The sequence below is a fragment of the Lingula anatina genome, chromosome 1 (assembly GCF_051362555.1).
Source record: "Lingula anatina isolate TDL-2025a chromosome 1, LinAna3.0, whole genome shotgun sequence".
Taxonomy (NCBI): domain Eukaryota; kingdom Metazoa; phylum Brachiopoda; class Lingulata; order Lingulida; family Lingulidae; genus Lingula; species Lingula anatina.
The window spans coordinates 43,307,778-43,323,552 of NC_141767.1; the positions used below are offsets into that span (position 1 = coordinate 43,307,778).

Genomic DNA, 15,775 nt, shown 5'->3' on the forward strand with positions numbered 1-15,775 from the left:
GAAAGTGAAATAATCAAATATTCTTATTTTGATTTGACTTTTAAAATATCTACACAGACAGAGCAGAATTTTAGTGTTGAAGTTGAAAGTTAAAATTCCATGTCCATTTCACGTCCTTCCGAGATGCTAACTATTTATTATAATTTTTTCGCAACTATAATTTTTTTAACCTAATTTTTTGCCTAATTATAACTTACATATAGAAGAATAAACATACAAAAAATGGACCTTGTAACTTTTTTACTTTTGAAAATATTTTCATTTGAAGTGTCAAATGTCCTTCCATAACAGCAAAAAAAAAAAGATACCACGGAATGGCCCATATATACATATATATATATATATATATATATATATATATATATATATATATATATATATATATATATATATATATATTATCCTTAAGATATAGTTGTGAAGTACAACTGATAAACCTTGATGGTCTTAAGTTAAGTAAACTATACTATACAAAATTTAAAAAAGAAAAAAAAACATGGACGGAATACACTGATTGAATGAAAGAAGCCCATGACTCGTTTCGTATAAATTTTGATGTAATTGATATGGTTTTGTTTGCCGAAGACTGAGTTGACCACCTCTATTAAAAGATGTTGTGCCTAGCAACAAGAGCACACACTTCTAGTACAGACAGAAAACAGGCGAAGTACCAACGACTCGCACTGTCCAACGGCATTGAATTAAAAGATATACGTTGAACGTGCACACTGAACGTCCTCTCTTGACCAGTGAAGTAGTAAACAGGCACATAAATTAGACCTACCTACATGTATGTTAACCTTAGACGAGCGTTGATGGGGACTGTGATAAGGAGTGTAATACACAGCTCTATATATGCACGTCAGTTTTCAATCATGAAGAGGAAATAAAACATGAAATCCACTCACGTTTTCTGTTGCAAAATATCATTTATCCTGCCAGTTAGCAAACTGACTGGGATTGTAAGTTGCTGCTGTCATTTACCATGAAATTTAGTATTGAAATACCCTAGGCTTGTGCATTTAAATGTATGACATCAAAAGTTATCAATTAGAACTGGGAAGAACAATGAAACAATCTTGTCAGGTGTAGAACGTGATAAGGTTGGCCTTTTCGCGTGATTCAGGAGTAATGACACGTATGTAATGTATTTGCAACAATTTAGAAAAAAATGTGTATTATAGCTGATTATATCTTTGTGGTCAAGGATATGGATATGTAGGTGAAGAACAATTTTACTAGAGAGAGAGAAAAAAAAAAACAGACTACCACTGAAAGATTTCAAGGAGAGAGGAAGGAAATCGATCTCCCCCCCCCCCATCCCCTTGACCATTCCTCAACCTGGCTAAACTACGTGACTAGTTGCACATATACATATATAAAGAATTGGCTGAGCACACTGTGATGGCACATATTGAGCTAACAATAACATCATTTCATTGTGCAGCAAATTGATATAACTTTCTGACAAGCGCTGCATGACAGTCCTTGTGCAAATGTGCAAATAATATTGGTGAGAAAACAAAGTCATTCACACTTACATAACAAAGTGTCTCTTTTTCATGAGTCCAGTGTACGACCTTATATGACAATGTATGTCTAACTTCAATCATAGAAAGGAAACGGAAAAAAATTATCTCACACTTCTGTAAAGAAGTATCATTTATATCACCAAGGCGGAAATCAACAGGGATTGGATAACTTGTTGTTGTCATTTAGTAGAAATCCGCCTATAGAATACATTTCAAAAATAGATGGCACTATCCTGTGACAGCCAAAGAAAAACAAAAAAAACATTGCACCACTGCTTTTTAATGATATCAAGGAAATACAATAAGAAAAATGGACTCAAAATGTTTTTCGACAAACAATTTTAGAAGTAATTAGATTTTTCAGTTATCATGAAATGCGCAACGTCCATAATGATCAAAAATCGGTGAAAAACATTGAAATGGATCGAAATGCATTACCCATGTGTATTAATATATTTTTGTTTTTCTGTTTTGTTTACTAGAACGTGAAGATGTGTAGAATTATGTGAAGAAGGTATTGGCCATTCGCGCTAGCGGATGAAGAATATAGGATAGAGAGAAATACCAGATATAATTGGCCTGGAACCTCCCCTTAATCTGTGCATGAGGCAGGACAAATTTACACAATGATCACTCAATGAAAATTTAAATTTTAAAGCTACATTTGACCATGGAAGTAGACATACTGACTAATGCCGAGTGTCGTTGTGCACAGAGTTCAGTACCCAACCTAAGAAATTAAGATTTTTATACTTCTAAGTATGAATTTTCAATTAAAACATTATAGGTCTTAAAAGAAGTTCAAATTCCGCCAAGCGTTTGTTTACAAAGATTACCTCACAATATACCATTTATCTCAACTTTGAGGAAATCAATTGTAATTGGTTAAGCCGATGCTATTATTTACAGCGAAAACTAATTTTAGGGAAAAATCATGCAGAGGTGCAGTCTAAATATAAATGACACCATCTCGTGCAAGGTCAAAAATCAAGGTTGCGTATACCTGCACTGGTATAAATATAGCGGCAAGTTTGAAATAAGGAACGTTGCAACTAATAATTCGCTGCACCTTCTAGAGTGAATAAGTCTCTGACTATGAATTTCAACGCAGTGCTGGCATTACTTCTTACTGTTGGTCCATTATGCGTCCTTGGACAGGCACTAGGTAAGTGTCATTCTATTCTAATCATTCGGTAAAAGGACAGAATGAAGTTTAAAAGCCATGCTTAATTTGGCAAGGAATTTTCATTCTGTCCAAAATTTACTTTTGAATTGAAGAGATTGCATATGCTCTTGTTCTCCCTTATTTGCAGTTCCCCTCAACAGTGGTAGAGACGCTGGAGCTTCAATTTATGACACCCTAGATGCAATATTGAGCGGATCGCAATACCATAATGTCATGTTCCTAATGGACAGCAGTGGAAGCATATCAGCCTCTGATTTCGCCGTATCAAAGGAAGCGACACAGGTTTGTTTCAAGTTACAATAAAAAGATCCTCTGTAGCAAAACAATTTTTTTTTTAATATCGTAAGACATTAAAGATTCGAATCAAGGAACTGGAGACGGACGTGTAATTGATAAAGTAATGCATTTTTTCTGGTGTTTTCATTTTATAAACTACCATATTAAGCTTTTTTCTTTGATATACCCCTCTGAATAGATGTATATTATACAAAATTATTAATTTTTACTTGCTGAACATTTTAATATAATGAATGGCAGACCTTGACTTCTTTAAAGACTGATTTATTTAATAAATGTACAAATTCCTTTTATATAAAACCATCATCCATTTTGCATTTTTACTAGCTGAAGAAAACAAACTGATGGATTAGCAACAGTACTAAGAGAATCGGTGGACAGATCACGATCATAAACTGTCTTATGACAGATTCCGATTGGAAACTGTCCTAAATGCACTGAATCGCAACCTCCCATATATATATATATATATATATATATATATATATATATATATATATATCCTTTTATGTATTTTTGTGTGTACAGGCAATTCTTAGCGTCGTTGATTTCATCCCCTCATCCAACGCTATAGCATCAGATAAACATAAGATAGGACTGGTGCGGTTCTCTTCTGATGCAAACACAAAGGTCATAATCACATTGGGGGAGCATGCTAGCTTCAGTAAGAACAACGAGGAAATTGGCAAGGTGGTAAAAGAAGGTAAATTGGAACGATCACATGAATACAGTGTGTCAGCATTTGGAACATTGGTCGAGTGTTTTTTAATGTTTCTTCGTATTGTACTAAAGGCTTGAACGGTTTCCTCTAAAATGCATGATTTTTCTTTAATTGTAACACATTTTCAAATAACCTTGGTTGATATTTAAATTAAGTCGAACCAACAGACATGTAGATCTCTGCTAAGCACCGCTGCCACTACCGTTCAAGGCTAGCGCCTTTGCAATACTTTTCTTGTGTTGGCTTCTTATTCTGTATGTAGGCCTACTTATAGCTCAGAATTGGTCTGTAAAGTTTCTGAAATCGTCACGTAAACGACATATATAACAGTTTCATAGCAAGTAAATATTGTTTGTAATAAGCAATGACAATTCTTTTGCTGAAATCAAAGCACCCACTTTAAAAATAAAATCCATACGTGTATTTACTCAACTTTTTTTTAGGCGGTTTGACTAACACCAAAAAAGGCTTACTACTCGCTCAACTAGAGTTGGGATTTCGAGGAGGATCTGCTAGAAAGCAACTTATCTGGATGTCAACTGATGGCAAGTCCAATGAAGGAGGAGATCCCATTGCTACAGCAAATAGTTTGAAGGGACGGGGTGAGTAATGTCATGCCGTTAGAAGAGTAAGCGCAACATTTCAACCGATTTGCACAGCCGATGTGTGGGTGCTCAAATTCGTAACTTAGCTGAAATGCTTTTTTCAAAATTGAATGAATCGCTGCATTGGCGTGATTGGTTCATGCATTTTCTCTTTCCCTGTGTAAAGCCACTTTTGCCAACTAATTTTAAGCCATGCTAAGAAAAAATAGCTTCATCAGATGACGAATTTGCAACATATTAACGCCAACGTTAGAAAGACAAAATTATACAATCTTCTTTTTGCAATTCCCTGTGGTTTTACGGGACACAATTTCCGATGCATGAACATGTTAAAATAATAATAATAATAATAATAATAATAATAATTATTATTATATTTAGAAACCAAGTATGGTCTTACATTTATTTAGATATGTAGCTACGTGTATTACTTTCAGTAAAACGATGCCTGAAAATTCTTTTTGAGAATTAAATTAAGGTTAAGTGAAATTTTGTTAATTGCCAATAAACTCCAATAAAATATGAAAATCACCTTTAGTTCACATATTTGCTTAAAATATTTGCAGATATATCAATATAGGTTATTCAATGAAAATTTCCTGCGATATCATGTCAGTCACCATCATGTATTTCTGTATCTTATCAACAATGAGTCTGATCTGCTTTATTTGTGAATTGATATCAGTCATGAACAGATATGCAAAACTTCGCTTTAGGTGTCACCATTTGCGTCACTGCCATTGGAAACAACGTAAACGTTCAAGAAATTTATGGTTTGGCTTCGTCTGTAGTGGTCCAAGGAGAGTCGAGGAAATGTGTCTTCCAGGTGGCCTCGTACAGTGCGTATAGTTCTGCAGCCAGAGTCGCGAGTGGCATAGCCAGTGCCAGGGGAAAATAAGCCCGTTTTGAATGCCAAAAAAGGCCCAGACCGGTCACAGTGTTTAGTGTTTCCATAATGACTGACCATCGCGGCCATTGTCAGTTTTTAAACAATTCTTATTGCTTTTCATCAAATTATTTCACTATCGATAATCTACTTACCGATGTCCAAATTACATTATGGAAATAAAAAGTTTTAGTGCAAAGTTTATATATGTGTGTGGTTTCTTAAAAAAAAAAAAAAAAAAGAAAGAAAATGTTATGGTTGTTTCTCAGGCGTTAAGGCCCCTACATTTTGTAACAGTAGTTACTGGCAATGATATCATCTTTCCTTTCAAGAACAAAAAGTATTCATGTTAAAGCAAAATATGCATGAGGGTACGGGAGTCTAAAATATACACCCGAGAGGCTTCTTATTTTCAAATGGTCTACAACCAAGGCAATATGTTAACAAAATAAGATATAAAAGATATAAAATGATACACCAGTCGCAGGTGTAAGTTATGTGAACCGACCCATGTGCCATTACAAATCGTTGGTAGGGCATGTATATTTTTATTTTTTTTCTCTAAGAGCATAAAAGCAACGCACAAAATTATAAGCCTTGCTGAGAACCATGACTCGTTGGATAGCTTTTTTCACAGGTTTTAAATCCCCACTACTGAGCGTTTAAAATCGAGAATACTTCAACAGGTAGCTATACTAGTCTGATTCAAGTTAATGAGCAAATAACTAAAATAAGCAACATGGTTAACAATTCATTCGCTCACCCCCTTCATGTGATTTAGTACACAACGTACGTATATTTATCTTGAAAAATCCTATACGTAGGCCTACTAGTACTTAACCAGTGGCTCCGAGATATGTTGCTTAGACCTTGCCTCATAAACAAATTACAGAAGAAACTATCGCCTCTTATTTCTTCAATATTGTAGGTAATAAAAGATGGTCATTCGTATATCCCTTTCAAAGAAACATTAGCTTTAAAAAAGGACCGATTACCGGTCGAGCAAAATACACTATCCATCTCCAGTAAAACATTCACTACGCCATTACAGTTAGGAACATGAAACCTTCCGAGCAGCTGATAAGCTTACCATTGAGGATATGCATAGGTTTCCGGGAATGTTGGTATGATATTTCAGGTGTGGCTATCCCGGGGGTGGTTGATTCTATTTTTCACATCGTTATTTCTGCCATCTATACCCTTAAATTCTAAGGAACATGAAACAGAGATTGATGAACCAGTCATTTTTAATGAATGTGCATGGGTCCAGTAGAATGTAGAGAACAGCAGAAACACATACAGAACTTAATGGACTTCCAGCCATATGCATAAATATAGGTCAGGGAATCCAATTAAAAACTAATTCAAGGCCCCACACACTCAGGAACCCTAGCGTTCAACTGCTGTTTTGTCTTAACACAAAACAAAAATGTTTATTACCCAAGAACAGTAATTAACATGTGTGTTTTATTTTAAAGAACAACGGGACTTGGACCCTAGGATTCCTGAGAGTATGGGGTCTTGAATGGGTTTTAATTAACTTGACCTATATTCAAGAATACGACTGAAGGTCTGTTATTAATACTGCCTGCTGCTTTCTCTGCATTTCCCCTTCCTTCCTAACTCGAAGACCGCCTTCAGATTCACACATCGTACTAGCTGGGTCGGTCCAACTCTGCGGGGAATCTGACTTTTGTGCAATCTATGGAATCAGCTTCATTGTCTGACACGTGCACATCTTTAATGGCAAGTTTAAATATCCCCAACGTCTCATGTTCCTCACTTTAATGCATAGGGGATAACTGTAACAACGATATAAAAATATATATATACCTCCCCCCCCCCCCCCCCCAAAGGACTGCAAAGTCACACTACTATATATCTACGGGTAGATAGCAGAAATTACGATGTAAAAATTACAATCAACCGCCCTATGGGACAACCACACCCCGTACTTCAAACCGTTTCAGGGACTTACAAAAAATCCTGGTTGCAAAATGCATTGCAGTTGCAAAACTCGTTTTCACGATTTTCTTTGTGTGCAAATCTGCAAAATACGTGGCAGTTGCAAAATGCGGCTCTACAACTGACTCATTATGATTGTGAAGAAGAAAAGGACAGCACACAGCACTGGACAGCTGAGTGCTTGAATGTAGGTCAAGGAATCCAATAAAAAACTGTTGTGTGCTTGGGGGAGATGACAGAAATTGTGATATATATAAAATATATTTCATCCACCACGGGTGCAGGCACCAGATTCAGCCTATTGTGTCAAGGCAACCCCGTTCTCACCCCGATTCTATCTCTACATCATTTAAAATTGTTCCGGTTACTATAAAGAAATTGGTTGCTAAATGTGTTACAGTCGCAGATTGCGTTTTCACGTATTTCTTTGGTTGCAAAATGCGGCTTTACAACTATCTTATGGAATGACTCCCCAGACTGTAGTGTGCTGTAGTTAATTTACGCCCTTATCTTTCACATTAAAACCAAGTAACAGGGTATCATTTACAAGTGCTCAGGTGAGGTGGAAGCACAAAAGAAATAAGCAATCATAAGCAATATACTTGAGACACAAGGTTTCTTTGCAACTTAACTTTTTCAGTTCAATTTATTCTGAATAAATATCAATCTACAAGCCTGTTGATCTCGCAGATCAACCACGTTAATTAGGCTGCTAAACAACAAGCCCCCCCCCCCCCCCCTCCGAACGCCTTATTAACAACAGGTTTCCAAATGCAGACTGTGCCGCAGATAATACTTTCGGGTCAAAAGAGAACCAGCCAAGGGCACACTTCAGGAACACGTTTGATCACGCCATGATGGACATTCACAGGTGTAGGACCAGAACAGAGCCTCTTGGAAACCAAGGGACAGACGTTAAGCATTATACCTACGCGTGTCTTTCCTCATGGAAAAATTAGTCTTTTCAGAGTGGGAGGCGACTTGATCAAGACGATTGTAGTGCACAATTATATACATGTACCTTCTCTGCTTCTTTTTCAACACTATTATCTATTTATTTATGTTTAATAATTGATTCCTATTTGTTTATTTAACCATCTTATAATCCAGTTACCTACGCGTAAATTATGTTTTCATAGCCTGGTTTACCTGATCCAGTAGTTTTATGTATCAAGCGGATGTGGGAAGGGAGGGCCTAGGGGGTCTGGACCCCCTTTTTCCAACGCTGACCATTATCTCCCATAATGTACTGATTTTTCAGAAATCCTGGACCCTCACCTACATGTACATATGCCTGTGTATTTTAAAATTGCTCAAAACATAGGCCTACATCCAATATCACTAAAGAAACCCTATTCATTCATACAAGTAAATTAAAACGTACAGTTTACCTATTTTGGATAATATTTACAGTAAAAAAACATTATATTTCAAAAACGTTATCTTTCATAACGTAGGACCAACAACAGGTGCTTTTTCACCATTATCCCATGAAGTCGCAGGCAATATCTTATGTGGAGATGAAGTCGCATTTTATCCTATGAAGTCGATTTGTCAGTAAATTCAGAGCATTTATCCCATGAAGTGGTAATATACCATGAAGTATCTTAACACACGTCTGTTTTCAATCACGAAGAGGAAATAAAACATGAAATCCACTCACGTTTTCTGTTGCAAAATATCATTTATCCTTAGCAAACTGACAGGGATTGTAAGTTGCTGCTGTCATTTACCATGAAATTTAGTATTAAAATACCTTAGGCTTGTGCATTTAAATGTATGACATCAAAAGTTATCAATTAGAACTGCGAAGAACAATGAAACAACCTTGTCAATTGTAGATTGCGATAAGGTTGGCCTTTTCGAGTGGTTCAGGAGTAATGACACGTTCAATGTATTTGGAACAATTTAGATAAAAATGTGTATTATAGCTGGTTATATCTGTGGCCAAGGATATGGATATGTAGGTAAAGAACAATTTTACTAGAGAGAGAAAAAAACAGACTACTACTGAAAGATTTCAAGGAGAGAGGAAAGAAATCGATCTCCCCCCCCAATCCCCTTGACCATCCCTAAACATGGCCAAGGGCGCATTCCCATAGATTTTAGATCGATCTATCCCCGTGGGGAGTCTCACTAGATTACTGTCAGATATTCCGGCTTAAATGTCCGTCCCGCCTACTACAAGCTGTAAGGGGGTAATTAACTTTCGTGCCCGCTCGGCTGACAGCTATTTAGCGCGAACCCCCAGGGAGTTAGTTCGATCTAGTTGGATCGATCTAATCTCTGGGAATGGGGTCTAAGCTACGTGACTAGTTGCACATATACATATATATAAAGAAATGGCCGAGCCCGGTGTGAAGGCACATTGAGCTAGCAATAACATCATTTCATTGTGCAGCAAATTGATATAACTTTCTGACAAGCGCTGCATGACAGTCCTTGTGCAAATGTGCAAATAATATTGGTGAGAAAACAGTCCTTCACACTTACATAACAAAGTGTCTCTCTTTCATGAGTCCAGTGTACGACCTTATATGACAATGTATGTGTAACTTCAATTATAGCAAAGAAACGGAAAAAAATTATCTCACATTTCTGTAAAGAAGTATCATTTATATCACCAATGCGGAAATCAATAGGGATTGGATAACTTGCTGTTGTCATTTAGTAGAAATCCGCCTAGAAAAAGAGACTACATTTCAAAAATAATTTCCCATGACAGCCAAAGAAAAAGAAAAACAAACAAACAAAAGAAAAAAAAAAAACATTGCACATCCATTCTTTTTAATGATATCAAAGAAATACAATAAGAAATAAGGACTCAAAATGTTATTCGACCAACAATTTTAGAAGTAATTAGATTTTTCAGTTATCATGAAATGCGCAACGTCCATAATGATCAAAAATCGGTGAAAAGCATTGAAATAGATGGGAATGCATTACTCATGTGTATTAATTTTTTTCTGTTTTGTTTACTACATTGTAGAACGTGAAGATGTGTAGAATTATGTGAAGGTATTGGCCATTCGCGCTAGCGGATGAAGAATATAGGATAGAGAGAAATACCAGATATAATTGGCCTGGAACCTCCCCTTAATCTGTGCATAGGGCAGGACAAATTTACACAATGATCACTTAATGAAAATTTAAATTTTAAAGCTACATTTGACCATGGAAGTAGACATACTGACTAATGCCGAGTGTCGTTGTGCACAGAGTTCAGTACCCAACCTAAGAAATTAATATTCTTTATATTTCTAAGTATGAATTTTCAATTAAAACATTATAGGTCTTAAAAAAGTTCAAATTCCGCCAAGCCTCTGTTACAAAGATAACCTCACAACATACCATTTACCTCAACTTTGAGGAAATCAATTGTAATTGGTTAAGCCGATGCTATTATTTAAAGCGAAAACTAATTTTAGGGAAAAATCATGCAGAGGTGCAGTCTGAATATAAATGACACCATCTCATGCAAGGTCAAAAAACAAGGTTGCGTATACCTGCACTGGTATAAATATAGCGGCAAGTCTGAAATAAGGAACACTGCAACTAATAATTCGCTGCACCTTCTAGAGAGAATAAGTCTCCGACTATGCATTTCAACGCAGTGCTGGCATTACTTCTTACTGTTGGTCCATTATGCGTCCTAGGACAGGCTCTAGGTAAGTGTCATTCTATTCTAATCATTCGGTAAAAGGACGGTATGAAGCTGTTTTAAAAGCCGTGCTCAATTTGGCAAGGAATTTTCATTCTGTCCAAAAATTCACTTTTGAATTGAAGAGATTGCATATGCTCTTGTTCTCCCTTATTTCCAGTTCCCCTCAACAGGGGTAGAGACGCTGGAGCTTCAATTTTTGACACCCTAGATGCAATATTGAGCGGATCGCAATACCATAATGTCATGTTCCTAATGGACAGCAGTGGAAGCATATCAGACTCTGAGTTCGCCGTATCAAAGGAAGCGACACAGGTTTGTTTCAAGTTACAATAAAAAGATCCTCTGTAGCAAAACCATTTTTTTAATATCGTAAGACATTTAAGATTCGGATCAAGGAACTGGAGACGGATGTGGAATTAATAACCACAGGCAGTAATTCGATTGCTTCAAAATTTTACAACGAATGATATTAGGTCACAGAGGAGATTGCGATTCGCTGCAGTCGCCGATTCACCTAAGACAGTTTCCGAATCAGAATCTGTCCAGGTGACGGTTTCCGCTTGTGATCTGTCCTAGGAGAAAGACCGATTCTCCTAGGTCAGATTGTTACTTCTGGCAGTTCTAACAAACACTGACAGTGTGCCAACTGATAAGTGTCAATCAAGTGCAATCAGTACAAGATTCTCATAAGGTATCAGTACAGCAATTCGGGTAATTGTCTGTCCTTCAAAACTGCTAGCTGCTTTCGGATAACTTCTAACAGGCTTTCGGATATAACCTATATGTTATCAAATGTCGTAAAAACTTAAGTATTTCTTTTGTATGTAACACAGCTACAAAAGATTTAGATAAGCTATGAAAAAGATGGGGTAATACCCAAATAAAACAAAAATATTTATTGATTGTACAAACAACTTTGATATATCAATATAAAATGAAATAAACTCATTTTGGTGTAAAATCAGATGATTTTAGTTTCGGTGTGAGATTAGATAATGTAAAATTTATTGTTTAAGTCGAGAAAAATAGTAATTCCTAGAGTTTTATACTAATTTGGTAGTTTTAAGCTTTTTTCTTTGATATACCTCTCTGAATAGATGTATACTATACAAAATTATTAATTTTGACTTGCTGAACATTTTGAATATAATGAATGGCAGACCTTGACTTCTTTAAAGACTGATTTATTTAATAACTGTACAAATTCCTTTTATATGAAACCATCATCCATTTTGCATTTTTACTAGCTGAAGAAAGCAAACTGATGGATTAGCAACAGTACTAAGAGAATCGGTGGACAGATCACGCTCATAAACTGTTTTATGACAGGCAATTGTACTGAATCGCAACCTCCCATATATATATATATATATATATATATATATATATATATCATCTTTTTATGTATTTTTTGTGTGTACAGGCAATTCTTAGCGTCGTTGATTTCATCCCTTCATCCAACGCTATAGCATCAGATAAACATAAGATAGGTCTGGTGCGGTTCTCTTCTGATGCAAACACAAAGGTCATAATCAAATTGGGGGAGCATGCTAGCTTCAGTAAGAACAACGAGGAAATTGGCAAGGTGGTAAAAGAAGGTAAATTGGAACGATCACATGAATACAGTGTGTCAGCATTTGGAACATTGGTCGAGTGTTTTTTAAAGTTTCTTCGTATTGTACTAAAAGGCTTGAACGGTTTCCTCTAAAATGCATGATTTTTCTTTAATTGTAACACATTTTCAAATAACCATGGTTGATATTTAAATTAAGTCGAACCAACAGACATGTAGATCTCTGCTAAGCACTGCTGCCACTACCGTTCAAGGCTAGCGCCTTTGCAATACTTTTCTTGTGTTGGCTTCTTATTCTGTATGTAGGCCTACTTATAGCTCAGAATTGGTCTGTAAAGTTTCTGAAATCGTCACGTAAACGACATATATTACAGTTTCATAGCAAGTAAATATTGTTTGTAATAAGCAAATAACCATTTTTTTTGCTGAAAAAAAACACCCACTTTAAAAATACAATTCATACGTGTATTTACACAACTTTTTTTTTTTATTTTAGGCGGTTTGACTAACACCAAAAAAGGCTTACTACTCGCTCAACTACAGTTGGGATTTCGAGGAGGATCTGCTAGAAAGCAACTTATCTGGATGTCAACTGATGGCATGTCCAATGAAGGAGGGGATCCCATTGATACAGCAAATAGTTTGAAGGGACGGGGTGAGTATTGTCATGCCGTTAGAAGAGTAAGCGCAACATTTCAACCGATTTGCACAGCCGATGTGTGGGTGCTCAGATTCGTTACTTAGCTGAAATGCTTATTTCAAAATTGAATGAATCGCTGCATTGGCTTGATTGGTTCACACATTTTCTCTTTTCCCTGTGTAAAGCCACTTTTGCCAACTAATTTTAAGCCATGCTAAGAAAAAATAGCTTCAACAGATGACGAATTAGCAACATATTAACGCCAACGTATAGAAAGACAATTATACAATCTTCTCTTTGCAATTCCCTGTGGTTTTACGGACCCAATTTTCGATGCATGAACATGTTAAAATAATAATCATCATTATTATTATTATTATATTTAGAAACCAAGTATGGTCTTACATTTATTTAGATATGTAGCTACGTGTATTACTTTCAGTAAAACGATGCCTGAAAATTCATTTTGAGAATTAAATTAAGGTTAAGTGAAATTTTGTTAATTGCATATAAACTCCAATAATATAGGAAAATCACCCTTAGTTCACATATTTGCTTAAAATATTTGCCGATACATCAATGTAGGCTATTCAATGAAAATTTCCTGCGATACCATGTCAGTCACTATCAAGTTTTTCTATCTTATCATCAATGAGTCTGATCTGCTTTATTTGTGAAATTGATATCGGTCATGAAGAGATATGCAAAATTTCGCTTTAGGTGTCACCATTTGCGTCACTGCCATTGGAAACAGCGTAAACCATGCCGAAATTTATGGTATGGCTTCGTCTGTAACGGTCCAAGGAGAGTCGAGGAAATGTGTCTTCGAGGTGGCCTCGTACAGTGCGTATGATGCTGCAGCCCAATCTGCGAGAGCCAGAGCCAGTGCCAGGGGAAAATAAGCCCGTTTTGAAGGCCAGAAAGGCCCAGACCGGTCACAGTGTTTAGTGTTTCCATTATGACAGATCAACGTGGCTGTTGTCAGTTTTTATACAATTATTTTTGCTTTTCATCAAATTATTTCACTTTCGATAATCTACTTACGAATGTCCAAATTACATTATGGAAATAAAAGGTTTTAGTGCAGTTTATATATATATGTGTGTGGTTTGTTTAAAAAAAAAAAGAAAGAACTTTTTATGGTTGTTTCTCTGGCGTTAAGGCCCCTACATGTTGTTACAGAAGTTACTGGCAATGATATCATCTTTCCTTTCAAGAACAAAAAGTATTCATGTTAAAGCAAAATATGCATGAGGGTACGGGGGTCTAAAATATACACCCGAGAAGCTTCTTATTTTCAAATGGTCTAAAACCAAGACAATATGTTAACAAAATAAGATATAAAAGACATAAAATGATACACCAGTCGCAGGTGTAAGTTATATGAACTGATCCATGTGCCATTACAAATCGTTGGTACATGTATATTTTCATTTTTTTCTCTAAGAGCATAAAAGCAGCGCACAAAATTATAAGCCTTGCTGAGAACCATGACTCGTTGGATAGCTTTTTTCACAGGTTTTAAATCCCCACTATTGATCGTTTAAAATCGAGAATACTTCAACAGGTAGCTATACTAGTCTGATTTAAAGGACAATGGTCATATAAAAATCCATTTCTCGAATTTTGAAGATTCAGCACTCAATCTATACACTAGAGGTATGTTTCAATCGATCCCCGCCATTTAAAAATTATAAAAACAATCTATTAGTAGTAAAAAAGCGTTTTAGTAAACCTCACCTCAATATGCATAAATGAAGCAACAGATCTGGGTCACGCGGTACTGTGACGACAATGAGGATAAAAGTCAATGAGACTTAACTGAGCTGCATGATGCAAACAGACAGAATAATTTTGGAAAGTTGTGTTGAACGGCGTTGAGCAATTTTCTTTATGCCTCAGTGTGTTGCCGTGGGATTCACCAAAATTGAAGCACTCCTTGACTATCTTTCTTTGTCTGTGACGGTCTTCCGTGACTAACTTACTAACTTCGGTGACAATAGTTGCCATGCTCGCGATCTCGGTCACCTCAGGTGTTTTAGATCATATCAAAAGCTGACAGTCTTTTAGATACTGTGATCAGTTGGCAAGCTTACTAATTGCTGATGCATTTTTAAATGCATTGTAGTTGACCAAGAGCTCGTTAACAATAAAACCTGTTAATTATGCACCGCTGCACTTCCCAAGCCAGGTAATAACAGGTAACAGGTATGAAACTCGTCTTGATGGGCTTTCAGATTTTTCAATATACAGTATATCATTTATTTTATGGAGTTATTTTATTGGTATTTGTAAATGACGTTAAATATCAATATTTAAACAATTAAGTTCAAATACGGTCGCGAACATTAATAAAAGAAATTGCTCTCCGGTTATCTTGAAGCATGCGTATGCCCAGGCTATACTTCCGTGGAAGAAAACGTGTTGAGGAAAAACAGGAAAAAGAGCGTTATATTATTATAAAAGAAAAAAATGGGAACTGCTGTAATAAAATGGTTCGTAATCCTAATTCGTGTACGCTTTGAGGATTTGTTTTTGAAGATTATTTCATCTGAAATATTAAATAATTTTAAAGATTAATCATTTTATAACTTGAAACGCAAATTCTGCGTCTGTACGCAAAACTTTTTGCAAATTTGTAAGCTTATAACACCGTGCTATAAAGATCTACTCAAGAAAAAAATTTGCTTGGGTAAAATTGAGTAC

At 35.9% G+C, this 15,775-nt stretch overlaps 2 protein-coding genes across 2 annotated transcripts; both read left to right on the top strand.

Moving 5' to 3' along the window:
- The first annotated feature begins 2,546 nt into the window (after nt 1–2,546).
- LOC106180644 (sushi, von Willebrand factor type A, EGF and pentraxin domain-containing protein 1-like) lies at nt 2,547–5,431 on the top strand. The gene is made up of 5 exons (XM_013564675.3): nt 2,547–2,697; nt 2,846–3,000; nt 3,544–3,718; nt 4,180–4,338; nt 5,058–5,431. Exons 1-5 carry the CDS (start codon nt 2,628–2,630, stop codon nt 5,237–5,239), a joined length of 741 nt encoding a protein of 246 aa, XP_013420129.2. The 5' UTR covers nt 2,547–2,627; the 3' UTR covers nt 5,240–5,431.
- Nucleotides 5,432–10,699: 5,268 nt separating this feature from the next.
- On the top strand, nt 10,700–14,160 carry LOC106180641 (uncharacterized). The gene is made up of 5 exons (XM_013564672.3): nt 10,700–10,860; nt 11,014–11,168; nt 12,280–12,454; nt 12,926–13,084; nt 13,790–14,160. Exons 1-5 carry the CDS (start codon nt 10,791–10,793, stop codon nt 13,969–13,971), a joined length of 741 nt encoding a protein of 246 aa, XP_013420126.1. The 5' UTR covers nt 10,700–10,790; the 3' UTR covers nt 13,972–14,160.
- The last annotated feature ends 1,615 nt before the right edge of the window (nt 14,161–15,775 follow it).